The sequence below is a fragment of the Botrytis sinoallii genome (assembly GCF_014898435.1).
Source record: "Botrytis sinoallii strain Bc 23 chromosome Unknown BSIN_002, whole genome shotgun sequence".
Classification (NCBI taxonomy): Eukaryota; Fungi; Ascomycota; class Leotiomycetes; order Helotiales; family Sclerotiniaceae; genus Botrytis; species Botrytis sinoallii.
The window spans coordinates 1966295-1992874 of record NW_024066029.1 but is presented as its reverse complement, the minus strand read 5'-3'; the positions used below and the strand labels follow the sequence as shown (position 1 = coordinate 1992874).

Sequence of the window (26580 nt, the reverse complement as noted above, 5' to 3'; positions counted from 1 at the left end):
ATATCTTGCTGGCATATATTCAATAAGTATAGTCTATTCAAATCGATTAAATATATTTATATATGAATATCAAGCTTATATAGATTCGATTTGGGAATCTATAATCGATAGGAAATCTGTTTAAGGAGTAGCTCTCATTAGATATAAAGAAGCTATAATATAATCTTTAACGAAACAGAAATCGATATCTCTCTATATAATGGAAGCTGAGATTATAGTAGCAAATAAGGGTACAAAAGAATTAGCTTGAATGGAAAAGCTAGTGAAAGATTTAAAAGAATGCTTTAAGAAAAAGCCCTTTATCCCAACTTTATACTATAACAACACTAATGGAATTAATTGGATGCAAGAGAATAAGTTCCATAGTAAGGCAAAGCATATCGATATTCGATAGCACTATATTCGAAAAGATATAATTGATACCAAAAGACTATATATCATATGGATTTCAGGAACTAAATAGACAGTCAATATCCTTACAAAACAGTTCATATACTCTAGCTTTATAACTCATAAAAAAGATCTAGAATTGGATTTGGAATGCTGAACACGAATACATCAAAGAGAGTCAATAGTTGCATTTGGTCAAATCAGTCACCTTGGTTGATTTGGTTGATTTAAACCAAATTAACCAAATTGATTAAATTGACCAAATTAACCAAATTAACCAAATTAACCAAATTGACCAAATTGATAAAAATTACCAAATACACTTATTTCAATAATTTCATTAGATTCATCAGATTCACTATATTCATCAGATCTATCGAATTTATCAAAAATTGTCCAAATTGGTCGAATTAGTCAATTTATTATGAATTAACCAAATTGACCAAATTAACCAAATTAATCATTTTAAGAAAATCATATAGAATAACAGATAAACTGAAGATCTATTCACATAAAATTGGATTTGGGTCGTTTACCATACTAAAAAGGTAACCCTACAATCTAAAAATAACAAATCTGAAGCAATTCATTGATATATACACAAAAAGGATTTACAAAAGCAGATTAATATTCAAACTACTAGATAGATTGAATCCAACCTAATATAAGCAGGGAAAACAGGATTCAGACAAAAAATACTCTTATACTACAATACAATATTAAATCGTAAGGCTATCGAACTCCACTGAAAACATAGATACCACAAACAACTCTAAAACGTTGGCATTATCGCAGGAATTAATGAGGCTCTTCACAAATATGTATATATAAAGAGTTTATATAATTTAGATAATAGATTCCTACTATAAAGAGAATATTGGAAATCACATATATAACACGTGTATAGCACGTGCACACCACTATAAAACTCCTTCTTCGGACTTCCCGGATATATAGATCTGATATACATATTTCAATATATCACTCCTTATGCGTAACTTGCTGTCTATTTCTGACACTATTATCTGAATTAGTATAACTTTGCTAGATTAGAGTAAAGTTATTAGAACCCTATCCCGCCCGCCTGCCCCCGTGATAATAAGAAACTATTTACTTATTAATATATCTTATAATAAAATTTAAAATATAAGTTTTATTGTCACGAGAAAATATGCCTATATAAACCCAATTAGCTTAATGCTATCGGTGATATCACTTTTAGCGTGATATTTATTAAAGGAAATTATGAAATTTTTTATATAATAATATAAAGTAATTGAAAAAATTAAACTTTTTTTTTGAAATTCTGATATTATATCAATATTAAATACTGATAGTTTTTAAAAAGAAAATTTATAAGAATTAATTATTAATAAATAATGAATTTATAATACTTAATTTTATTATTGAATTATATAATAATAATAATCTTTAAAATATATATAAATATATTAAAATTTATAATTTATTAATATTATATTTAATTAAAGATTTAAAAATAAATATTAAGAATTTAATTTGATATAATATTAATTATAATATAAGCTTTTATTGATTATTATTAAAAATTTGATTTTTATAATCTTCAATTATATATATTTCATTTTAATATTAAAAAAAAAGTTATATCAATTGATTTTTGATTTAATAAAAAATTTAAATATTTGAATTTTCAGGATTTATTGATATTAAGATGATTTTTATTTAGATTTTCTTTTTTTAAAAAATCAATTTAATAATATTTTAAATTACGAAAACCTTTTTCTTGAAATTTTTTATATTATAATAATAATTTCATAATTAGAATTTCATTATATATTATAAAATCAAGATTTAAATAATTTCAAAAATAGAACTTTAAAATGAAAGATTTATTCAAAGAATTTCTTTCGATTAATCTAAAATTTATATATTTTAATATTCAATATAACTTATTTAAAAAATATTATAGTATTAAAAACTTTAATATTCAATATAAAATTTAAATTCATTTTAAAATTCATTTTCAACTTTTTTTAAAATAATAAAAATAATTAGAAAACCTAATAATCTATATTAAAATCAATTCTTATTACTTTTTAAAAAAATTTGATTTCTTTATAAGAATATTAATATTAAAAAATCTATTAAAATATCTTCCAACTCTATAAATAGACTTTAATATACTCTTTATTGAAAATTTATATATTAGATTTATATATTTATTTTATTTTATTATTCAATCAGTTTTTATTTCAATAATTTGAAATTCTAGAGAATCAAAATAAATAATATTATTCAATTCTAAAACTAGATTTTATCTTATTTTAATGATTTTTGAACTTTAAATTGATTTTTATTTTGATTAAAAAAACGTGCATATAGTAGGGGCGTGCACGTAGCAGGGATATCGGTTATTCCCCCTCCTCAGCTACATTAACCTCTAAAACCCAACAACTCATTTATTTACACGTCGCTCAAAACAAAATGTATCTTCTTTTGCCACGCTTCATTGACCCTTGTATCCTCGAGATGTAAGATGCTACTTTGGGCAGGTGGGCGTTTACCCATCGGCCGTTATTGGTGAGCAAACGAAAGATGGGTAACATGAGGCTTTGGGCAGCCAGCACTTCAGCCTTCCCCTCATTTCATGAAAACGATTCAGACAATTTATTACACAGAAAGCTTGGGTGATTTGATCCAAAGATACTTTTCATTTCATCTCTTTTATATAAACATCACGCATTTGCTTTTATCGTCACAACCGCCAAAACTATGGACGGCCTGAGTACTGCTGCCAGCGTTATCGCTGTGGTGCAACTGGCGCAGGCTGTTGGTGGGGCTTTAAAGGAATACTACGAAGGAGTCAAAAGTGCTCGCGACGATATACAACGGCTTTATCATTCGATCAAGAATCTCGAAAGCGTACTAAAGTCTATTAACGATCTGCCACATACTCTTTCGATCAATATCCAAACTCTCTTGGAAAACAAAACGGGAACTTTGTCGCCTTGTAAGGCTGAGTTTGATGGCATCAAGAAGGAACTCGATACCTTTTCGAAACAGCAAAACCATATCGGAAAGCTGAAGTCTTTGATATGGCCGTTCAAGAAGAAAGATGTGGATAAGCATGTGGATTCTATCAATAAGCATAAACATGATTTAATGTTAGCATTTGGAGTTGAGAATTTGTAAGTCTGTTTACTTTCACCCGCCATTCTAGCAGAACAAAAGATCTGTATGTCAAAATACTTTACGAGTGGTGGTATGCTATGGCTATTTACGCGGATCCATTCCGTCATCACGTACAAAAATTCATGACCAAAACTCAACAATATTCTGTTTCGAGATCGAGGCAATCATCAATGCATCATCTGAGTTTGAAAGATTTCGGATATTTTCAGAAAAAAAGTTATGTTTTGGTACAATATGAAGAGTCTTTTCCACTATTAAGCAGAGCAGCGTATCTTTGAGGGATTGATTCGGGCAAAGTGCCACCCACAGTCTTAACGGAGATCGTTCCTTCCTCAGAGCACAAGCTACCCCCTGTATTTCGACTTAGCATTCTGTCCCTCTGTCTCACTCGTGAGGGGGGGTTGGTTGTGGGGCCAATTTGATTGTGTGTACATCATTAGGCACATATCCATGCACCACCATAACATCTTGGAGGATATTCAAAGTGAAATAAGAGCGGCTCAGAGAGACAAAGAGCGAAGCCAGATAATTGAATGGCTTGCAAAGTCGCTTCCTGATCCATCTACAGAACATAACATCGCCCGAGAAAAGTTCCAAAAGGGTACGGGATCTTGGCTAATAGACGGAAATCATCTCAACACCTGGTCGAAAACCAATAATTCGTTCTTGTGGCTCAATGGAGGCGGTTAGTTTGACCCTTTACTACCTAAAAGAACTAAGCTAACGATAAAATCAGCGGGGGCGGGAAAATCGATTCTATGGTATGTTCGACAACCCCTCTTTCCCTTGCCATCTAACATTTTCACAGTTCTACTGTGATTGAACATATTCAACAACTCTGCAAACAAGAGATAAATGTTATTGTCACATACTGGTATATCAAATTTGACAACTTGAATACACAGAGCGTTTCCAATATAATTCGTTCTTGGATTAGAGACATTTGTAGTAACCGTCGGGATACGCCGCAGACTTTGAAAGATGCGTATGCCCATTGCAATCATGGCCAGCAGCAACCGACCATCAAACAAATGATGGAAATCCTCAAGTCTGTTGTGACCGGCCTTCAAGATATTTATTTGGTTGTGGATGCTCTGGATGAGTACCCCAAGACAGAACGGGATTCATTACTGGAGACTCTCAAGGACATTCATCAATGGAAAATCGATTCTATACACATTTTTGTCACAAGTAGAGCAGAGGATGATATCCGTTTTCATCTAGATGAAATGAGGGAGCAAGATGTTTCGGACAGGTGCCAAAGCATCAGAGTTCAAGATCCAAACATTACCGAAGACATCAAGAAGTTCCTCAATAGCAACATCAGTAGCTTCCGACAAACAATGTGGAATTCTGACTTGAAGGAAGAAGTTGTGGAATCCATTGCGCGACAAGCTGATGGTATGTTCAGATTAGCAGCACTTCAATTGGATTCATTGAAACGGCACAGGAATATGTCAGCAGTGAGAAAGGGATTGAACCAACTCCCGAGCTCCCTCGATATATTTTACGAAAGAGCACTGAGAGAAATACCCGAGGAGGATCAGGACTACGTCAAAGTTGCCTTGCAATGGATTGCTTACTCCCCGCGTTGTTTAACGGTGTCGGAGCTCTCAGAAGCAGTGGTAGTCCAGATTGAGTCTCCTCCTTATCTGAGAGAAGACGATGGATTGAGCTGCGAGGGTGACAATTTCACTCTTCTTGATATCATTCCATCAATATTTGTTACAACTTACAGTGAAAATGGAAGATTCGTTCCTGCAATGTTGAATGGAAAGTTGCAAATTCAATTTGCCCACTATTCTGTCCAGGAATTCTTACAATCAAGTCGCACGTCCAATGGACCCATTAATAAATACCACCTACAAGAATCATATGGTTTTGAATCAATTACAGCACGTTGTATAGCATACTTACTTCATGTTGGCTCGTTCTTGAAATTTCCATATTCCGAAATATTCGATAATCATGATAGATTTCCCTTAATCTATCACGCAACGTTCTGCTGGACCTATTATATGCAACTCCTTGAAATCCGGGGAAATGAGCCATATAATGTCGGGGGACGTTTACACGAGTTGGTATCATTGTTGATAAAGAAAGACTATTCCTCGTCAAACAATCAGAATGCATGGGAGTTATCACAAACCATCTACGAAGGGGTTGGATTACAATATCCATGCTCCGCATACGATTTAGCACTCACAGGAGATTTTCCCGAAATCGAACTAGATTCTAGCACCCCTGTACCATGTCTTTTATCTTGGGCTTGTCATCATGGCTTAATTAGTTTAGTCCAGATCATATTAAGCAATGCTCCATGCAAGGGTAGAGAACCTAACGAATCAAGAGTATCCGCTTTAGGAACCCCATTACATGCTGCGGCCATAGGATCTCATTTCGCGGAGAGAATCGTTACACTTCTGCTTGCAGCAGGTGCGAATCCAAACGCTTGCGGCGGACTGTGGGGCTATCCACTGATTGCGGCTGCGGCTGGAAATCGATTCAAAATCTGCAAGTTGTTGTGTGAGGCTGGAGCAAGACTTGATTCTAGGCAGGGCAGCTTTAATCGCACTCCATTGCACGTTGCCTGCAAAGATGGATATGTTGAATTATGTGAATATCTTCTGGAAAATAGTGCCAATGATAAATATCTCTTGGAAAGTCGTGCCTGGACTGGTGCCCCTTATTTTAATCTTAAAGACGGAACTCCGTTGTTGACGGCGACAGCCCATAGGCATTTGGAAGTGGTAAAGATATTATTTTCGTATGGCGCAGACATCGAGGCAGAATGTGACGGATACACGCCATTGCAGATTGCAGCAGGATTGAATGATGTGCAAATGTGTAAACTGCTCCTAGATTGTGGTTCCAACGTAAATAAAAAAACTATTCGTTTGCCACATGGCTGGTGTCCCGATTGGAACCTGACTTGGAATCCATTGCATCAGGCTTTCGCATTCGGGCCCAATTATGGTCGCAATAGTATTGACTTACTTACAACCATTGAGATTTTATTGAAAGCCGGTGCTGATATCCATGCTAAAGGCGGACCTATGTGGGAAAATGGCCCTATGGTCGCCCCAACTGTTTCCTGTTTGCTTTTTTCCAATGTTCGATCAGGCAAGGCAGGACTCGGGGTTGGATATGCATGGAAAAAAGCTTTGGATACGCTGTTAGATGCAGGCGCGGGAAATGGTCAAGAGGGCGCTGAACTGCTCCTGGTACTAAAAGAAAGACGGGCCATGCTCGTTGAGCGGCGAAGAGAGCTGATCGGCCTCCGAGACATGGAAAACGATCAACGAGAATTGCTCGACCGCCAATTGGAAATGAGCTAGTCAACTACTCTTTTGACTAATCAAAATATTGAGGCGATCGATAGTGCAGTGCATCTGCACAATAACCCATATAAACGAGAAACAAACTTGCAGGTGCTCAATTTGAGAGATGAAATACGAAAACAGGAAGAAAAGCAGCGTGATATCGATGGTGATATAGAGGCAAACAATGAAACCATTGATCTGCATCTTAAAACATGCAATCTGGTACAGGAGCAGCAAGAGAAAGAACGCAAGGAATCGATGCAGGAACTATCTTTGAAAAATGCTATAGAAGACAAGAAATTGGCCAATGGAGAGTTGAGCAACCGAGTGACGAATCTCTCGCTTTAGGGGTGGTTGATATTACAGCCCTATTTTTGAAATTTTCTCCTGAAGAATGTGTTTCTGATGATAGTTTCTTCTCTTTATGTAAGAGTTATACAATTGTTGGTTTTTCGAATGTGTTATTGATGAGTTGATTGGTTTTCTATAGTTTTATATGATTGATTCAAGGATTCCAAGTCACAATATTAAAAGACATTTTGAATTTTACTACGCTTTGCACACTCTCCACTCTGAACCTGGGATCAGTATTCCTGGATGGAGATCTCCGTTCACTTTTATATCGTTCTTTGGAATCAAACTGCGCTTTCATCATCAAATCCATCAATCTATTTGTGATCCACAACTCACATCCTCAGCTATACATACTGAAGTCAGTAGTCACCGTATAAGTTTCTATCCAAATAGAGATCTGAACAGTTGTGGGGGATCTAGTGGAAGAAATGGAGATTTGTGTTTTGAATGGGCTGGGTTGTGAGGAAATTGTGAAGTTGGGGGATGTGAATGAGATGCTGGATTGGGGATGGGAGGAGAGAGTTGGTGGTGCTTTTTTGGTTTTGGTGGATGGGTCTGGGATGATGAAGTTGGGTTGGGGGGTTATGGGGGAGTTGATGATGTCGATGACAAGAGTATTGGACAGATACGCCATTTGCAAGAGCTTATGGTTTCGAAGATGGTGCGACAATATGGCAAATCTTAGAAACCACCGATCGCATGCCAGTTGTAGAACTCTGGGTGGGTTTTGCTAACTCAAAAACCAGTGCCTTTGGATTCGCCGTTATCAAGATTGTTGAACTCAAAAATGATGCCAATCACTCTGACATTACATGCAAATAAATTATCTCCCTCACGGTCTCAAAACTGACTTTGTTCTTCAGGGGCTACCGTGTGGCTATTTGTATGGAACGCGTAAGTTTTTCGCATCAAGCTCTTTGTATCAATTTACAAGTGACCAATCTGTGCACAATATAAGCTAACTGGATCAACGTGACAGATATGAGATCAATTTGATTATCATCGCTGCATGTATTCCAACGCTCATACCTCTTCTCGAAATCATTCTCAACCACCGAATCGCATCTTACTTTAACAGTTACAAGACCAACCGTGGAGGTTCCAAGTTCTCTTTCCACAAAGAATCATTCCGCATGCGCCGCTTAAATAGTGCAAACAATGATACGGAGAGTGGAAAAGATATATTGGGTATCAAGAATTCTATAAATGGTAATAGTGGAGAACTAGGAGTAGTTGAAGAAAGTGAGGAAATTCGTGGCAATGAGAACACTGGCAGGATCATGAGTCAAGGGAAGATCGCTGTCACGAGGCAATGGTCTGTGACGGAGCTCAAGTATTGAGAAGGTATCCAAATTATTATTCATGGTACTTTAGGAATATCAATGATTAAATTCAGTCAAATACTGCTGCTGTGAATTGCAGAGTCCTTTGTGAAAAGTAACTGTCTAATCTTGGTATGTATAAATTTTCTTAATGCATGATATTGTACTAATAAATATTCACATAATTTGAATATCTCTAATTGCATTATATTTAAATTTGTTATTCACACAACTCACAGGGCTAAAACTAGACTGCTGCAAACTTTCGTTTTTGGATCCTTACGCCAATATCAGTTTGTCTTACAAACCATGAATTCTGAACATTCCATTCCTTTTGAGGGTCCACGAGAGAAATCTTGTGTTACGGTCAGTGTCACTGAGTGAAGAAAAAGCATAAGTGGATACACTTACGTCATAGGTCAAAAATAACGAAGGAATCAGTTTGTATATCTCAAGGATACTGACATTTCTCCCGAGACAAATTCTTTTGCCAGCACCAAAGCTGAGATCTGCTTGTCTCATTGCGGCGCGGCGGGATTCATACTCTTCTTGAGTCTCAAGATCCTCATATCGAAGCCAACGTTCTGGAACAAAGGATCCAGCATCTTCACCAAATACCTTCTTACTTTGGTGAACGGTCCAGGGACTCATGCCCACATTTGTTCCTGGAGGTAAGAAAGTACCATCGGGAAGGGTGAGGCCACTTGCGGGAACCACACGCTCAAGTAAGAGACCTACACCTGCAAAATAGCGGCTGGATTCCCTGACTATGGCTTCAAGATATGGTAGTTTCGCTGCGTCTTTATAGGCTACAGGCAAAGACAGATTGGCATTGTCTATCTCCTGCTGGAGCTTTTTGTATACCCGTGGATTTTTGAGGGTGAAGTAGATGATTGCTCGAATAGCGATGGAAGTGGTATCAGCACCAGCAAGAATGTTGAGTAACATATAGCCAATTACTGTGTTATCATCTATCATCTCTGGATTTAAACGTTTGAGCTCTAGAAAATCATCGAGCATATCTTTCTGATCAACAGATTTTTCATCTGTACCTTTTTGACGTGCAATGGACTGCTCGGCGCAATATGCTGCGGCTTTGTCAACAGTCAACGGTCCAATAGGCCACACTGGATTTTTTGCAAGCCAATGGTCCAGAGCAGGAAGTTGTCCAATTACGCAAAAGTAGTCGTTGATCTGGTTTGATACGTCGAGATAACCCGAATGATCGCAGGCAGCGTCCAGAAAGCCCATCGATCTACTGAAGGTGACTTGGCCGATAACATCCCATGCAAAAAACACCATCCACTCATCTATTTTACAAGTTGTCCCTGCGTTAGAAGCATCGACAAACAACTCATCGAGGCGTCTGAAAAGATGATTGATGGTGTTATCTACCAATGGCTCAAGTGTCAATATATGACCCATCTTATATAGCTTTTGAACCGGCCGTAACATCTGACTGTGCATCTCGTTTGTTTGAATACCAAAGACGGTTTTGATGGTTGTGTTTCCTACTTTGCTATCATTAACCGTGTAGAAGTCGCTCTGTTTACCCGTTAGTAACAGAGGGAAAAGATTTCAAGAACCATGATAAAGCTGATTTATCATAGAGCCTAATCATACCTTGAGGAAATCCCCCTTGAGGCTGTAAATAGTGCGAACAAGATCTGGATCATTGAGGCTGACAAGGTTTGGGCCGATTCGTACAGCTTGTCCATATTTTTCGTGAAGGAATTTGTGCGTGAGCTCTGCTCGGCCATTATAGGTGTCAATCAAGCGCCAGAAATTCGTAAATTTCGCTAGAAATGGCCCGGGGATGCTTTTAAGGGGAGATGTGAAGTAATACCAAGCTAAATAGAACCCGAAAATGAAGACACTTGAAAGAATTACCTGCAAGATGGACATGCCTGGCGCCATGATATAGCAATGAAGACGATAAAATACGGGAGAAAGGCAAATGCGGGGCTATTATCTGTGATGAAGGGTCGGGTCTTATACAAAGGTAAACAAGCAAGACATTGTACAGGTACTTAATGTCACAATCAAGATGTGATGAATGGGAGCATAATCGGAAGTACCCCTGGCAGACTTACAGTGTTGCATAGATTATAGATATGCAGCAGTCTCCACTAACCGTTGGTAACCCACGTTAGCTATACAATAAGCTTTAAAATACGGAGATGCCTGCAGATTAATTCCCTCACACTATTCGCCAGCTCGAAAAGGCGGCACTAAAAAGTTTTACCGATGCAAGGATGTGGCAGGGGAGGATTAAACGATGCAAAATCATCCTGCGGATCAATTAAAGTGAGCCTGGTCCCATGTTATGGATGAAATGATGGTGTCGAGAGCAGCAGTTTTGGACCGTATACTCTGAACACATTCGTATTCTTGAGAGGATCTACCGAATGGCATTAATGTCTGCTCCAAACGTCGTCAAGTTATCAAATTAATTTCTAGCCGAGGAATTGAGGGTTAATAATCAATATCTGGGGCCCATGGTCAACAAGTCGAATTATTTATTGTTCAATTATACCACTGTGGAGATTACCAACCGATTTTTATATAGCCATGGTTCTCGATTGCAAAGCATAACTCGGACTAATGTTGAGCTCGAGTTTCAGGTGTTTTCAATATGAAAATACGCATTATGTGTCTCTATATACCTTATAAGAGAGCCCTACTTTGGAATCAATTCAGCTAAATTACTCTTCTCTCCCAGTCACAATGGCCATAGCCAGTAAAGGGCCTACTATTGTTGCGGTCATGTGGACGGAGACTGTTATAGCTCTACTCGCAATTGGTCTCAGACTCTACACGAAAGGATTCATCACGCGAAACGTGGGCTTTGATGATTATCTTATCATAGTCAGCTGGGTGAGTTGAGGTTGTTGAGTGATTCCTTGTCTTCGGTACTGACAATAGATATTTAGTTTATGTTGATGCCATACACAGTGGCCTGCACGGCAGCTACAACTCAAGGGTTCGGTCAACATTCTTCGGATCTCACCATCGAGGCTTTCGCAAATGCCACTCGATCGGAGATTATTGGTCAAACGTACACTGTCACCTCTTTCCGATAATACGCGCAATACATCTAAGATACATTTTAGGTTCTGTATCATCGGCATAGCCACTAGCAAAGCTTCAGCATCGGTGTTTTTGCTGAGACTTGCCGTTGTCGAATGGCACAAATGGATTCTCTACATCACCATGTTTGCGGTCACTGGTATCGCCGTCATTTGCGCTCTGTTTGACTTCATTCGGTGTGATCCGATAGCTCATGTTTGGAACCCATATATTCCTGCCAAGTGTTGGGTCTCCACAGAACAATTTACTGCCATCTCAATCACTGTGGGAGGTGAGTGGCACGATTCCAGATTTCATCCCGCAAAATTGGCTAATACCTCAGAGGCACCTCCGCAGCAGCAGATTTCATTCTCGCTGCGCTACCATGGATCATACTTTGGAAGTTGAATATGAAGAAGAAGGAGAAAGTTCTTATCACATCATCCATGAGTTTGGGAATTTTGTAGGTCTCCTCGCTGGCACAAACCGTAGTCATAAACTTACAATCAATCAGTGCTATGGTGTGTGGTGTGATTAGAACAGTAAACCTGAACGGCCTCTCATCAAGGTCTGATTATTCCTGTGAGTAAATCTCCGTAGCCAATTTTCCAAAACAGAAGTATTAACAGTCTCTCTTAGATGAAACCATAGGTTTAATATTATGGTCGTCTACCGAACTAATGACTACGATCCTCACTGCAACAATACCCACTTACCGACCACTTTACAAAGTCTTGAGAGGTTCATTATCAAGTACGGGTAGGCGTTCCAGTCGAGGATATCGACTGGATAATCTAGAAGAAGGGAAAAAAGATTTACCACCCCCTGCCATAAAAAGACGCCCTAAAAATGACACAACTTTAATGGCGACGGCTATGAGTGTTGATGAGCACAATGATTACCATAGTGAGCGAGCTGTGCTGGGACCTGGTAATGGAAAGAAATACTCGGATTCTTAGTGTAGCAATGTATGCTTAATATGTGAATGTAAAAACAATACGTACGACAGGATTAGAACCAAGCGAGGAAATATTGTCAAGTAGTGGATATAAAGAACAGTCACCATAGCGAGGTACAGATTTTGTTTGCATTCCATGAGCCTCACTCAATTTTTCTTGACGGTGAAATCTCAAACTGCTAACTGGTAAGATTCCCACCAAGATTCCCACCAAGATTCATAGGAAGAATTTGTAAATAAATAGAAGGATAAAGTGGTGCTGAATATAACCGAGGCATCAAGGACTTGGATATCGTTCGGACTAAATGTGAAGCCCCGGCCTGCACGTCGTCTCCTTTTAGTAATGCAACATCTTACTGGAGGTTAGACAATGAAAAGGATTTAAATTTCCGCCGATACGCATAGAAGAGAAATGAAAAAATTAAACGGTATATTTACCCGGCGCTCATGGCACCTCGAACATTACTTGTGCAGCCAGAAAGTATGCCACTCCGAAGCTAGATAGATGCATATACCACAGGATGGCAAACTACAAGAGGAGTAGTCTTGTTTTCATAGCGGTAGACCTGCATGATTTTTGGCAGCAGGAGTGGATTTACCGGTTCAAGTACGGATAGGTAGGTTGTCAAATACTTGATATATATTACCTAGAACACTAATAGTAACCCACTTTCCGGTCTCCGAGGCTTGGCTCATGCTCATTATCCAATCGGTACGACGTACATTGTGATTACCAAGACATAGAATTGCGCGATACCTGTCAACTTTCAATCATCCTAGACATTTTACCCGGCCCGCTGCCATTCAACATATGCGGGAAGACTAATGGGGAAAGCACTAGATAGGTAGGTGCCAAACTGTCGGGACGAACTTGTAACGTAATTGTGACCAGGAGAGTTCACTTGCCAATTGCGTGTTTCTGCCAAACAAAACCAACTAATCTTTATTTTAGCAATAGTCTCTTGTTTAGGGTATCTTTGTGCTTCAATGATTCCATCGAAACAAACGTTAACTTTTTGAGCCCTGTGTTTTAGAACCGCAAGATTTACTGCTAAGTTGGCAAGTAAACTTTTAGAATAGTTTTGCCGGTTACACAGGCAATATCCAGATAGTGCATTTATGGAGCTGCCGTGGGGTCTTAACGTACACCAATTTAGCTTTGCCGAAAATACAAGCAACACCGGGTGCAAGGAGATCAAAATTTCCAACGGTTAGTGACCGGGTGTTGGCCAGCACTGCTGACCTGCGTACCCACTCTTGAGCCACTCTATTACCAGGATTCTTTCTGGGTTCTTATGCAGGCATTCAAATAGAAACAATAAGCCGGTGTGAAAGGTTTCTTTCCATGTTCTGTTCCAGTTTCGAACGACATACAAGTCATATTTTGATCGAGTTCCCCGAGTTCTGCACCTTCAAAATTTCTAGATGGTCTGAGAAATCTACCCCGCACCGTAAAGTTTGATATTCATCAGATAACTCTACCGACTGCAATCTTGCTTCTTGAAGTATAACCTGAAAACATACTCCTACCTGTGAGAACCACTCGAGGCAATTCATTTAGTAGGTATCCATATAGCTTACTCCTGAGTAAGAGACACGCCGAAGATATAAGTGCTCAGTTGAGTACGGCGTTTGCAAACGGTATCTGCTGAAAGCCCAATTCAAAAATAGTGAACCTCAAGAACTTATTAATTGTTGAGATAGGTGCGGGAATGAAGGCTAGGATGCATATCAGCCTATTTGATAAGGATATCATGATCTGATTTGTATGTATGCTCGGGTGAAGATAGCTGGATCTAGCAAACAATTTGTGCAAGAGGCGCGAAAAGTACCGTACGGAATATATGCCTCGGAATCTGACCCCAGAAGTATCTAATGGTTCTTATCATAGCTCTCGGGATATTGTACGCGATGTCTAGTCCGAGGTCTCGTGACTTGGTGTTATCTGCCTTAGTAATAGACCCCGCGTCAACACGGTCAACGCGTCGTGTCATCGACTAATTATAGATCGCTTCAATATCTCACTTCCAACGTCCAACCTCGGCCTTGAACGACGTCCATCATCAATCATTCATTCATACATTCCTGCAATTTGCAATATGTAACACAACAACTCTTCAAAATGCCGAGCAAACAACGCACTTTCGAATTGGTGGATGCGCCAAAAGTCCATCGACCAATGACCAGTAAGCAAGCAAAAAAAGCATATCAAAAAGCAAATCGAACGCCACGAATAACAAAAGCGGAACAAAAGCGACGAGATGCCGAAGAACTGGCGAAGCACAGGAAAGCATATGAAAAGGAACAAGCAGCTGCGAAAGCAAAAGCGGCGAGAGATAAGAAAGCTGCAAAAGCATTAGAGCAGAAAGAAGAAAGGAAGAGACAGGGGATACCGGAACCCAGCAGACATGTTCGCCCAAGTCAATCCAGGATTTCTTTATTTTTGAAGCAGGGGACCAAGAGATTTCGGGAGACATCGAATCCAGGTGAAGAATCTGAGGGTACTATGTGCGACGATTTGGATGACGAACCGCCCGCAAAACGAGTTGCGCATGGAATTTCCGAAGAGGACGAGGACGGGGACGGGGACGGGGAAAAGGATGAAAATGAGGATAAGGTCTTGTCGAAACATATCACGCGTCGCAATTGCGAACTTGAAGATGAAAACCAGAAGGAACAACCTGCAAACAAAAAGAGTGGTGAGAAAATAGTCATTCCAAGGTCACCAATACTACCAGAAGATTCCGAGGACGAATTTGGAGACTTTCCGCCCTTGTCAGAAAACGATATTTCATTGTTGGACACAGGTTCCATGCATTCCACGCCAAAAAATGCGAATCTAGGTAGAGCCAGATCTGCAGGTCTGACAAGACCCCCGTTTCAAAATCCTACCACCCCGTTCAATGATGAGCAAGAGTTACCGCGGATGAAGAATTTTGAAAGGGAGCCAATGTCGTCCGATGACGCACTTGAGTTGGAGAATATGCTGGATTCTCAAATCCGTTCCGAAGCAGCAGATGCAGCTTGCAAGTCAGATAGTAAACAAGCAGTATCAATTGACAAAGAGATCTGTAGAGAGGAGACAAAAGCGACAACTCTCACGTCAAAAAGGCTTGTAAAGGATTTCGCGGAGGAAAGAGAACTTCTTTGGCATGCGCCTATTCATGGTAGAAATATATCAACTTCCCAATCCGCACATACCATATCACCATCACGTCTTCCTAGGGTTTCAGCCACAAACACGACGCACGAAAAACAAAACAACTCACACTCACGCACAGTTTCTCATGATCGTCTACAAAATCCACCATCCAATATAAATGAACGTGCATTTCTAGTACCAGGAACAAATACACGCCTCGATTCCAGGCCGTTAGATAGTAACCAACCCCGCGCGAAGACATCGTCAGATACTGCTCGAACTATGTCGAAGAATGCTACGGTCATTGCATCTGAGAGTTCAGTGTCTCGAACAACCGGTTTGGATCAGCAGGGCCCGCGAGAGGAAGCCGTTCACTCTCTTGTGCCCGAAGTTCATCATGGTAAACGAGAACCGGCACAAAAATCACCTATTCAACCCCCTACATCCAAAAGTTATATACGCCCCGCACTCCAGGAAAAATCTATCAACATGGGTCCCCCAGCTCTTCCCCAGAAAAGCAAACTTAAAACGTCCTCTGTTGACTCGGTCAATACCAGGAAAACAACCGACGATTATAGTCTTCCGCCTTCCACACAGGCATTTCTTGAATCTCATCTTGATGACTTCTTTCCTAGTGCAACTCAAGAAGCTAGAGAACTATGTGAAGAATCCACTGCACCTCAATCTTTTGCAGTCTCGGGTAGGAATTTGGATCACAAGCGGGACGAAGAAAAACAAGGAGATGTGAAGGACAATGTTTCTACAACTGTTGATGATGAATTCGGAGGCATGTTATCTACGCAGGAACTTAAAATGTTTTCGCAGGATTGGGAAATTTCTGATTCAACTCCTCAAAAAGGAAATGAAAGGGAAAACAACATTGAATCTCACAAAGAGATATCGGCAGGAATAGAAGATCTACAAAGCTTCATTTGTAGCCAGGATTCAATTTTTTCCAGTCAAGAACTCGCTGGACTGGAGAATTTGTCAAAAGCCAAATCAACGGTGGCAGGTCCCTCACAGCTACCACAAGCTCAAATATCCCCTTTTAGTCACCATCAAGGCCGGCCGGTAAGATTTCAGAGCCATTCAGCTGAACCAAGTACTCCACAAATTGATCCAGATATGGAACTCACGCCCAAGCCAAAAAGATCACCTTGGTTTAAGGAAAAGCCTGAAGACAAGTTTACTAAAAAGAGATTTTTCACCGAGAAACCAGAAGATTTGGAGGCTGCTGCTTTAGCAGAGAGCAAGCGAGCATGGGATGAAATTAAAGAGGCGACTTCATCTAATAGACATAACTTTGACGATGACCTTGAACCTGAAGTAGATGGACAGCTTAAAGCTGCGCTCGCTGAAAGTAAGGAGTGGGATGAGGTATACAAAGCGGTTCTTCCCACACCCACACCGAGAAAGACTAGCGAGAGGGGTAGACGAGAGATGGATACTGAGGAGGTAGAATTGCAAACACCATCACGAATCAAAGACAGGCAGAAGGGAGCGAGTTCTATGACAAACGAGACGCAACAGTTTCAAAAGGAAGCTAGTGTTGCTAGTACTGATTATGGTGATGGAGAGGTTTCCGATTGGGACGAGGTATTGGATGGGTTTTGACGAACGTATCAGACAACGTTGAAGATATTAGGAAATAATCACGACTTATGGGTATTGGCAGTATTATGGTTTGGAATGGGTATGGGATTAGATATGGGTATACATATGCGCTGGTTTGTGTTTAAGCATTGGTATTAACATGGATATGTACATTGTCTTCGCGCGTCGCATATTATAGGATACTTACATACGTAGGGGGGTTGGATTATCTGTTTAGCATGGCATCATGGAAGGTGTGGAGGCGCTTTTGTTTGCATTTTTCTGTGATGGGATTTTTGTGGAGAAATGATTTTAATGGGGTCACTTTTTGCATTTCTATGCGGAGTCTATAATCATTTAGGGTCTATTTTCTACTTTGGCCGCTGCTACACGGGTGGAATAATCATGGCATCGATCTTTGGAAAGACCCAAATGCTTTAGTAGGGCAGTAAGGATCATATTATGATACCCCGGTGTACTTTTTTCAAATAAGTGATTAAAGAGAATGAATTGTTATCTTATATCTCGCATTGGATTATATCAGTGTACAGCCTAGAATTACAATGTGAAGAGAGTTCGACAAGTTCTTCAGGACGTTTGATGATACCCCTTCTTGATTTAAAGCAATCATAATGCGTTGTACAGGCACCATGGAAGCAACTTCAGAATCACTATGTAGTTAGTTGATAACTTGTTCAGTTTTGGTTATATGTCTCACTGCCAAAATTCCATAGACTCCGTCTGGATCTGGGGATAAAATGATAGCTTGAATGCCTTGTATTGGTTCCGATGACAGCACCATAGTGTCGCAAGTAGATCACAATGGAAAGGCAAGTTTAGATGATAGAAATTTATAATCCACTACAACGCGGCAAAAGGACCACTCAAAATTGCAAAAAAAGATGTATTCCCCCTCCTTCCCCCAAAATTCCACTCCAAGATAGATCCCGAATAGGTATCTTACTGACCCAAAGTAAACCCCACCAAACTACTTCCACATTTTGCGCTCTTCCACCCCAAGCTCGCAGTTAGCTTGGTAGGAAGACCTTGGTTTTGAACGAAAGGAATAGGAGTAATTGAGAAAGCCGAGGGTGTCGTACAGTCATCGTCGCTAATTGAGTTAGAGGAGATTAGTTCTCTCTTCCGCACATCAAGACAACCAGGGAAAGGGAGGAATGAATTACCTATAAAAAGAACAATGTGCATCGCGACAGAAAAGAGCGGAATCGAGAGCATTTCCGAAGATTTCGAATGGGAAACAGAGGGAATATGCGTAGGTTGCTGCGAGATCGCCGTCGTAGCTTGCGAAGATGAACTTTGAGGTGGTTAGTTTTTGGATGATTTTGGGGGGTTCATTTGAGATGTGATAGTTTGGTGGGAATAGTATATTTATAATTTAGATGATGAGATGGAGGATATTGTGAGGATGGGGAAGAAATCTTCTTACATTGTTGACATTCTGGTCTTGACATGAAGTTATTGTGTCAGCTGCTGTTTGAGCATTGATGGTCGTGTAGCTCGCGAAACTGAGGAAGAGACTTGTGAGGGGAGTGGTGATTTTCATTTTTGCTTATGAATATAATGAAGAATCGACGGATGAGAAGTTTGAGACTTAGAGTTGGATGAGAGGGAAGAGATGTTGTGTGTATTTTATGATGGGATAGGATTGACATTTTGTTGAGAGGTGATAGCAAGGATTTATACCTCTTCAAACAACTCATTAAAGGGACCTTGAACATACTGGTTTTTGTGGTAAAGCTATGTTGCCAAGTCTGTAACAATTGTTTATAAGAATGTCGAATCATATATTGACAGAATGAAATATTGATCGAGCTGGCAGTGAAGCGGTAGACTGGGAGTTGATATATCCAATCGATATCTGATATTCTTGAAGACAATCGTGAAAAATAAAGTAAGTAAAGCCTAAAACATCTCAAATTGCCCCCAAAAGTTGTTCGTACATTCATTATGTAGACACAGTCTCGCTTCTTCGAAGAATATTTCTACGCCTGACATTTCTCGAAACAAAATTTGGTAACGGTAATTTGGTATGGTGCTACAAAGTGAACCAAAAATAACGAGCTGAGAGGTAAGATCGTAACACAGATAGCCATAGAGAGAAGCGAAAACGTCAATGAATGATTTAGATCGGTATAGTTAGTGTTCGGCCACGCCGGTAGATGTCACAATTGATTGATCGTAAGTCTTCAAGGACGATCTGGAGCAATGTTACAAGCGAGTACAAAGATTCCCGAGTCCTGTAATCTCGATAATGTTGCAATGATGAGAAACGTGTTAGACATCTAAACTTTATTTGCTACAAGCCGCTTCATGGCATTGACATAGATGAAATATTTCGGCTTGCATATACCATTTGTCACTAGAATATGGCGCTTGAACGATGATTCGATCACAATTCTTAGACAGATGAATTAAACAAGGACTATCGTGCGGAAACGCAAATTTCAGAATATCGAAGCAGAGTAACTGAAAGGGTAAATATATGAACTAGCTTGGGATGCCAATCGAAAGGGACTTTGGCGGGTATGAGTTTCTTCAATGACGACCAATATTCATTTTCTGAAACTCTGAAGCCTTTTCCCATACTGACAAAGGTGAATGCCTCCCCCAGATATTTAGCAACCATCTTCCATATACCGTAATCAACTCAACACCTTATCAATTGTTTTCAATGAAAAGCTTTGGCTCATCTGAGGATTAAACTGGCAAGTCAAGCGGGAGTTTTTGACAAATCGCGCCTTTTCCTAACACTGTTGTTACAACTCCCGCTGGATTGACCAAAACTAAACTCCTTGGAACTGTGAGAACAATGTTGGGGTCGGTACAATCGTCGCCGCTATTTTAAGAATGTTAGCAGATCCTCAGATAAAGCTTGGAGGATGGAGAGTCTAGGATGGTGGACATTTAATTCGAGCTATCAAAATGACAGCACGAGAGACGGGAAGTGAGGAAACAAAAAACGTGATACATACGAGCAGTTTGTGCAGATGACACTTTTGCAGAAAACGGCTGCCAATGCGGTACTGCCATTTACGACGTAGGAATAACAATCACCATAATTATAGGAGGTTATTACTCCGTTATCATATTGGACTCCGACGTACTAGAAAAAAGTTAGTAAGTGCGGTTCATATCCAGGTATCAAGTAAACTATGGCAAGGAACTATGGGCTGGCGATTTTGATGAAATATGACGCCTGGTTCTGGCTTAAGATGCAAACGAATATGAAGGAAGACCAATTGACTTACAGCATTAGGGCCCGCAGCTTCACAGTAATTGTTGAGGACTGTGTAACTGGGGATAACAGATGATGATTGAGTAACGGAGGTATCCCTCGATGGAAGAACGGGAATAAGAGGATTACCAGTAGCTAATGCACCGAAAGATGCGACGATGACTTTGGGAAAAAATCTCATTTTGTAAAGTAATCTTTTAATTGTGGAAGAGAGTTTTCTGAAATGTCAGGAAAATTGGAAAAATAAAATTCTTTCACGTCTCGACGTTCCTACTTATACCTCTTTTGATTCCGAAATGTTGGCTCGGATTTGATTGCCAATAGGGCAATAGATTGAAATATTTATCGCTTGAAATGATTAGATGCTTAATTATGAGACATATGAACGAAAACCACGATTCTATTATGCAGTACTACACAGTGGCTACTCATGTGACGCAAAGAGACGGGTGAGCGTCCTGAGTTCTTCAAGTGTTAAGCACGGAAAAAGAAATAATTTTCGTGGAGGCTGGCGCGTGATCCCACACTTGACTCGTGTATAACGTATGTAGATTATGTACAATATCTTTGAATCGTTCTAGCATCGAAATTTCCAGCAGTCTTCAGAACTAGATTTTAAGAGTCAGCAAAGAATGCATGAGATCTCCGCGGCATGTATCTAGATGGAAGTATTTTTATAAAAAGCTTGAATGAACTACATATTTCATGGCTCCATAGATCCATGATTGCCAATGATGAGGCTGAAAAGAAAATTTGGCATGTGACGTTGGGGAGGGCGTGAAGGCATGACCTAGTCCCAATTAAATTTGACGAGGGCTGAATGGGATATGCGACGACAATTATAGGGTGAAAGATAAAACTATTATCTTAGAACCTCCAGGACGGCTTGTATACAGATGAGTGGAAAGCTGCTAACTTCAAAAATAGGATGTGTTATTCAATCAATCAAAGGAATCAAACATAATTGTGAAGGATTTATTCAGAATATTGATCGATGCGCGGCTGATGATTGGTCGTTCCACCCCTGGACCCCTGGAATACAAATGTCCGTCGTCTCGTCGGAATGTTAACCTGCTCGTCAGACGTTCTTGAGAAAAATTCATGGTCTCACTTCTGTCATTGGTTTTGTCGTCCAATAGCTCACCAGATAAATCATCTAGAGTGGATTTATATTTTCTTGATTTACAATCAATACATCCGTAATGCGGAGAAAATCTATCATCTGTGATAAATTTCTCACTTTGTAAGATGTTCACATACACTCCCATCAAAAATGAAGTAAATTCGACCATCAAAGTCCTATTACTTCTTCACTACAATAAATTGACTTATACCTAGAACTTTACTGCCTCACAATGTCACCAACTATAGTCTTGATAACTGGTGCAAATCGGGGCTTAGGTAAAGGACTTCTAGAACGCTACTTAGCATTACCAAATCACCTTGTGATTGCGGCAAATCGTGATCCATTCCACGAGAGTTCGAAAAGGCTCGCTGATCTTCCTAGAGGATCTGGAACTAGTCGTAAGTATAGTTGATTTGCCTACCACTGGTTTCGACTTGCAATGAAGAGGCACAACACAGGACTTCCTGATCAGTTTCTAAATGACTTTAAACTTCAAAGATTAAGAATAAGTCTAACATTTGACAGTAATTATCGTCAAAATTGACGCCTCGATCGAACAAGATGCATTTGATGCCGTCCGAGAACTCCAGGATAAGCACGGCATCCAACATATTGATATCGTTATTGCCAACGCAGGCGTTTCTTATGTTTGGCCAACAGTGGCTGATCTTAAAATATCGGACCTGAAAGCCCACATAGAACCGAATGTCTATGGCTGTATATCAATATACCAAGCAACACGAAATTTGCTGCAGAAATCAAAGAATCCCATTTTCACACCCATGGGCTCTTCGGCCGGGGCAATTGCGTAAGCACAAATACATTCCTTCCATAATATTAAATGCCTGGTTTTAAACTTTCTATAGACACCAACTTCCAATCAGAAATGCTGCATATGGTCCCTCAAAGGCTGCTGTTAATTGGCTCACTGTTCGAATTAATGCTGAGGACGACTGGCTGAATGCCTTTGTTATGATGCCTGGCTGGGTCGCAACTGAGCTAGGCTATGAAGGCGCAAAAGGTCTTGGATTTGATGATGAGCTCATAAACAAAAGTTTGATTTCCACGAATCTTTCTTGTGATGGTATGATGAAAGTTTATGCAGATAGTTCCAAGGAAAGACATGGCGGGAAAATGGTGTTATACGATGGAAGTGTCGGAGAACGGTAGACAGGTAGACAGGTTTCCGATGAGAGTTTCTGAGAGATAGAAAAAAGAAGTGAGCAATAGAAGAGATTTACAGGTAACACGAAGATAGAAAGTCAGGTAATGAAGAAGTACTCGAGTATGAGTCTTGCAAAAATTCTTTGCTCGAGTATTGTTGTGGACTGCGGGGTATTGACCACTATTGTGGGGTATTAATCACGGCACGTGACACCACAACCCCTTGATTGTTGCTCCTTCCATTCCTACCTCGACCAACATCCATTAACTAAAAGCTTTTACGAGTGTGAGAGGCTGATAATTACAGAACCTTGAGAGAGATGAGCTTTTCTTCAACTATCAACAATTAGATCCTTCCACAGAAATTTTCCTTTAATTTCATCGCTTCTAAATAAATGGCAACTGCGGATATGGTCTGCAAGCTCTCCAGAGTAATTTTGTCTCTTATTACGAAAATAAAGTAACTACAAAGAAATTCCTAAGTCTGGGTGGTATTCTGTTCCCCAAAGTTAACAGTTGTAAGTCACAACGTGTGACATTACTAAAATCCGAACCTGTGCTTTAAACAATCACGACCGGCATTGTTGTCCAATGGACCCATTCGCTCTATTCTTCCTGAGGTAAGACACTCAAGTATTTGAACGTCATTTCTCTGGCATTATAATACACCTCATATTTTCTAGCTTCGTTTGCGAGACCAAAAGCAAACATTCTCTTCCGATCCCATATAGCAAAACCTAAACGACGAAAATGTTCATATGGCGCAATTTTAATTGGAGGCAATAGTCTGGGATTCATAAACGATATAAAGAGAATAAAGATTCCTGTTATAGAAGAAGGTGAATGGTCAATAGAGTGAGCGCTTTCTCCCCACTCGTCTGATCTTGAATCCGGGAATTTTGGCTCGACAGGTAAGTAAATCGAAAAAGTCATATCTGTTTGGGGAATTGCGCAATTTGGTCGGAATTCCTTGTTTAGAATGTCATTTACTTTAACAGCCATCAATCATGACAGCAATCTATGTGTCAAATCCCATTCAATCTACTTTATTCATTAGTGACATGAGCTATGAGTACAAACTCATATCGAATTTTCTTTCCCCTTCATTACCCAAAACTTAAGAATCATTAAATCATCATCATAATCCCAACGCCACGAAGACCACACACCCCAGAAACCCCGCCATCCAAGTCAGTCCTCCAAATCCTCCACTCCCCACCACCGGCACCGAAACCATTTTCTCCGCATTCGATTTCTTCGAACTTCCCGCTGTACCGGTACTTGAACTCGAACTCGAACTCGAACTCGAACTTCCGGTAGCTCCCGGAGTAACAAACTCCTTCTTCCCGCCATCGAAACTCATACAATGCGTCGGAAGTAGCATACTCGTTCCAGCAAGCGTAGCCGTCGTCCCTACATTCTCCACAAAATTTAGATCTGGAATTCTCAATTGAATACCGGCTTGAAGTCCTATCGCTATATCTGCTTGTGGAACAATGTTTGTGAGAGAGGAAAAATAGTCTAGATCTTTGACACTAGAGGAGGAGCTTTGAGCCGGATTGCAATTTTCGTCTACTGAGGTGAGTTCGGAGATTGTGACGGAGAGGGCGGGAAGATCGAGAAAGGCTCCGGCGGCTATGGAACCTTTGCCTGATAATATGTCGACACCGAGGAGTATTTCAGAATGAAGGGCAAGGGAGAGAGTTAAGGATATAGAGGGATCAGTCGCAGTTAGGGGAAGAGCGGTGATGGCAGAGTCGCTAAAACCAGAAGAAGTTGATTCGGTTAGATTTCCAATGTTAAGTCGAATGGAGGATTTATCCGGGACGGAAACGTCGAAACCGTAAGTAAAGTTTAGATTTCTAGAGACACCGATAGAACCTTGAATTGCGGGAACCCACATTGGACCTATTGCGGCAATATCTGGGATCTAGAATATATGTTAGAATATCTGTGAGAGACATATCCCTGGGTCAAAGGGATGTGGGGTAAAATTTTGACATACCTGGAAACCCGGTAAAGTCAATCTGGTAAGTTCCACAGTGAAAGTTTCTGTAAATGTTCCCGCAACCGCGGAATCAATTTCGATATGGGCACCTAATCCATTGACTACCATGTCGAAATAACCTTGCTCTACAAAGTTCACTGCTTTCTCTGTATTGTGAGAGGATTTGCTAACATTGAAAACACCCTGAGTCAATTCGATTGAACCTTCGATTGAACAATTACCACAACTTATTGATAAAGATCCTCCTGCACCATCATTCCTAATCATTTTTGTTACTCCTATTAGTTCGATATATTGGAAATAAAGGATGAACATACGAAGTAGAGAAACTTCCGAGAGTAAATCCCGCAGGTACCACATGTCCAATATCATGAACCGATGTATCCGAGGTTGGTGTTGCTGATGGCGCTGACGGAAAAGAGAAAGTTTCTGAAGATGATACTGACACCGTCGAAGTAATTCTTTTGCGCAAATCACTGTGTATACGAATGGCGCTACGGTCGTATTTGCCCATACCGAATTTTACTTCCATCGTATCATATGCATCGTTCCATTCAATCCGTTGCACGGAGAGGATTGCGGTATTGGATTTGAGAATGTATTCCACGTTAGACACTCTGATTTAATTATTAGTAATTGTCGAGACATTATTATAATTGTCACTTACAGATATGGAGCCCGCGCATTCCGGTCATTACATCCGGTATGTGATGAAATGACCAAGAACTCTGATAAATCTTTCCATTCTTTTTCTGCCCCTGCTAATAAATTTGCAGAAGGGAATTCAACAATGATGGTCGACTTTGAGCATAGAATATTCTTGATGTTGAGCTCGATATCTTCCAAAGTGACTGTAGGTAATTTATATTTCATCGATGTGGATGCAAATCTCGAATGTGCTCCTCGAATTATGGAATCATCTGCGCATTATTAGTATCTCATTTAATCTTGGCAGCAAAGTATGAATTATTGTTCGGAAATTTCAATAACCGATGTGTGATTAGGCAAATTAATAGATCGGAGTCCAGATCAAAAATCTAGGGAAAAAATGGCCGACTTACGATCAGCATAATGATGAGTACACTCCAAATTTGGTTTAAAATTCGCAAGGCCTCGTTTTTGTTCCGCAGAACGCACAGTGATAGCCCCTAAGCTAGTCGTTTGTCTTGAAGAGAAATCCCGTTGAGAGACCTTGACATCGCTGCTATACAAAGCCGCGACAGCTTCAACACAAACCAAAAACGAAGCTAAACTCTCGTAGCGAAACAACATTTTCGTTAAACAAATATCAAAGCTTCTTATTTAGGCGAGACAAAAACTCGAACCAATCGACCCAAGAAACTAATCACAAGAAAAAAGGATGGGACACTCCAGCTCAGTACCATTCCAATCTATATTAAAGTCTCCGAATGGCCCCCAAATAATTTGTCACGAAAATTTACGTGCCGCATCCTTCACGCAAGAGCCTGATAGCCTCGTTATGCAGCTTATACAAATGTGATACGTAGGATCAAACGGGGAGATAACATCAAGGGCTGCGCATTTCTTGCGTTGCATCGAAATTCCCAAATTGGTAATCCAGAGTGTGCAGAACCTAGAGAGAGCTTCTTCTCGACCCCACCCCTTCACAGGTCTCCACTCAGGTTATAAACCCCTGCGACCAAGTGATCGAGAGTGCAGATTCTTAAGAACCTCTGTCAG

At 40.0% G+C, this 26580-nt stretch overlaps 9 protein-coding genes across 9 annotated transcripts; 5 read left to right on the top strand and 4 right to left on the bottom strand.

Annotated features, from left to right (window-relative positions):
• Window positions 1-3144: 3144 nt before the first annotated feature.
• EAF02_001653 (uncharacterized protein) lies at window positions 3145-6902 on the top strand (the record flags this gene model as incomplete). Its single annotated transcript, XM_038897701.1, has 4 exons — window positions 3145-3560; window positions 4005-4249; window positions 4301-4325; window positions 4373-6902. The coding sequence occupies 4 exons, from the start codon at window positions 3145-3147 to the stop codon at window positions 6900-6902; spliced, it is 3216 nt and encodes a 1071-aa protein (XP_038762676.1).
• Window positions 6903-7099: 197 nt separating this feature from the next.
• On the top strand, window positions 7100-8581 carry EAF02_001652 (uncharacterized protein; the record flags this gene model as incomplete). Its single annotated transcript, XM_038897700.1, has 4 exons — window positions 7100-7313; window positions 7867-7986; window positions 8105-8135; window positions 8221-8581. 4 exons carry the CDS (start codon window positions 7100-7102, stop codon window positions 8579-8581), a joined length of 726 nt encoding a protein of 241 aa, XP_038762675.1.
• Window positions 8582-8753: 172 nt separating this feature from the next.
• EAF02_001651 (uncharacterized protein) lies at window positions 8754-10575 on the bottom strand. Its single transcript, XM_038897699.1, has 3 exons — window positions 10187-10575; window positions 8975-10108; window positions 8754-8918 (listed from the first exon to the last, which is right to left on the bottom strand). The coding sequence occupies exons 1-3, from the start codon at window positions 10478-10480 to the stop codon at window positions 8811-8813; spliced, it is 1536 nt and encodes a 511-aa protein (XP_038762674.1). The 5' UTR covers window positions 10481-10575; the 3' UTR covers window positions 8754-8810.
• A 715-nt stretch (window positions 10576-11290) lies between these two features.
• Window positions 11291-12591, top strand: EAF02_001650 (uncharacterized protein; the record flags this gene model as incomplete). The annotated part of the gene is made up of 6 exons (XM_038897698.1): window positions 11291-11440; window positions 11497-11621; window positions 11677-11924; window positions 11978-12095; window positions 12147-12214; window positions 12272-12591. 6 exons carry the CDS (start codon window positions 11291-11293, stop codon window positions 12589-12591), a joined length of 1029 nt encoding a protein of 342 aa, XP_038762673.1.
• Window positions 12592-14712: 2121 nt separating this feature from the next.
• EAF02_001649 (uncharacterized protein) lies at window positions 14713-17346 on the top strand (the record flags this gene model as incomplete). The annotated part of the gene is made up of 1 exon (XM_038897697.1): window positions 14713-17346. The coding sequence occupies one exon, from the start codon at window positions 14713-14715 to the stop codon at window positions 17344-17346; it is 2634 nt and encodes an 877-aa protein (XP_038762672.1).
• Window positions 17347-18213: 867 nt separating this feature from the next.
• Window positions 18214-18889, bottom strand: EAF02_001648 (uncharacterized protein; the record flags this gene model as incomplete). Its single annotated transcript, XM_038897696.1, has 3 exons — window positions 18214-18436; window positions 18510-18640; window positions 18773-18889. 3 exons carry the CDS (start codon window positions 18887-18889, stop codon window positions 18286-18288), a joined length of 399 nt encoding a protein of 132 aa, XP_038762671.1. The 3' UTR covers window positions 18214-18285.
• A 725-nt stretch (window positions 18890-19614) lies between these two features.
• On the bottom strand, window positions 19615-21070 carry EAF02_001647 (uncharacterized protein). Its single transcript, XM_038897695.1, has 3 exons — window positions 20595-21070; window positions 20319-20449; window positions 19615-20182 (listed from the first exon to the last, which is right to left on the bottom strand). Exons 1-3 carry the CDS (start codon window positions 20760-20762, stop codon window positions 20044-20046), a joined length of 438 nt encoding a protein of 145 aa, XP_038762670.1. The 5' UTR covers window positions 20763-21070; the 3' UTR covers window positions 19615-20043.
• An 866-nt stretch (window positions 21071-21936) lies between these two features.
• On the top strand, window positions 21937-22877 carry EAF02_001646 (uncharacterized protein; the record flags this gene model as incomplete). The annotated part of the gene is made up of 3 exons (XM_038897694.1): window positions 21937-22105; window positions 22233-22515; window positions 22574-22877. 3 exons carry the CDS (start codon window positions 21937-21939, stop codon window positions 22875-22877), a joined length of 756 nt encoding a protein of 251 aa, XP_038762669.1.
• A 940-nt stretch (window positions 22878-23817) lies between these two features.
• On the bottom strand, window positions 23818-26220 carry EAF02_001645 (uncharacterized protein). The gene is made up of 5 exons (XM_038897693.1): window positions 25941-26220; window positions 25547-25799; window positions 25197-25496; window positions 24877-25138; window positions 23818-24801 (listed from the first exon to the last, which is right to left on the bottom strand). The coding sequence occupies exons 1-5, from the start codon at window positions 26149-26151 to the stop codon at window positions 24010-24012; spliced, it is 1818 nt and encodes a 605-aa protein (XP_038762668.1). The 5' UTR covers window positions 26152-26220; the 3' UTR covers window positions 23818-24009.
• Between the last annotated feature and the right edge of the window lie 360 nt (window positions 26221-26580).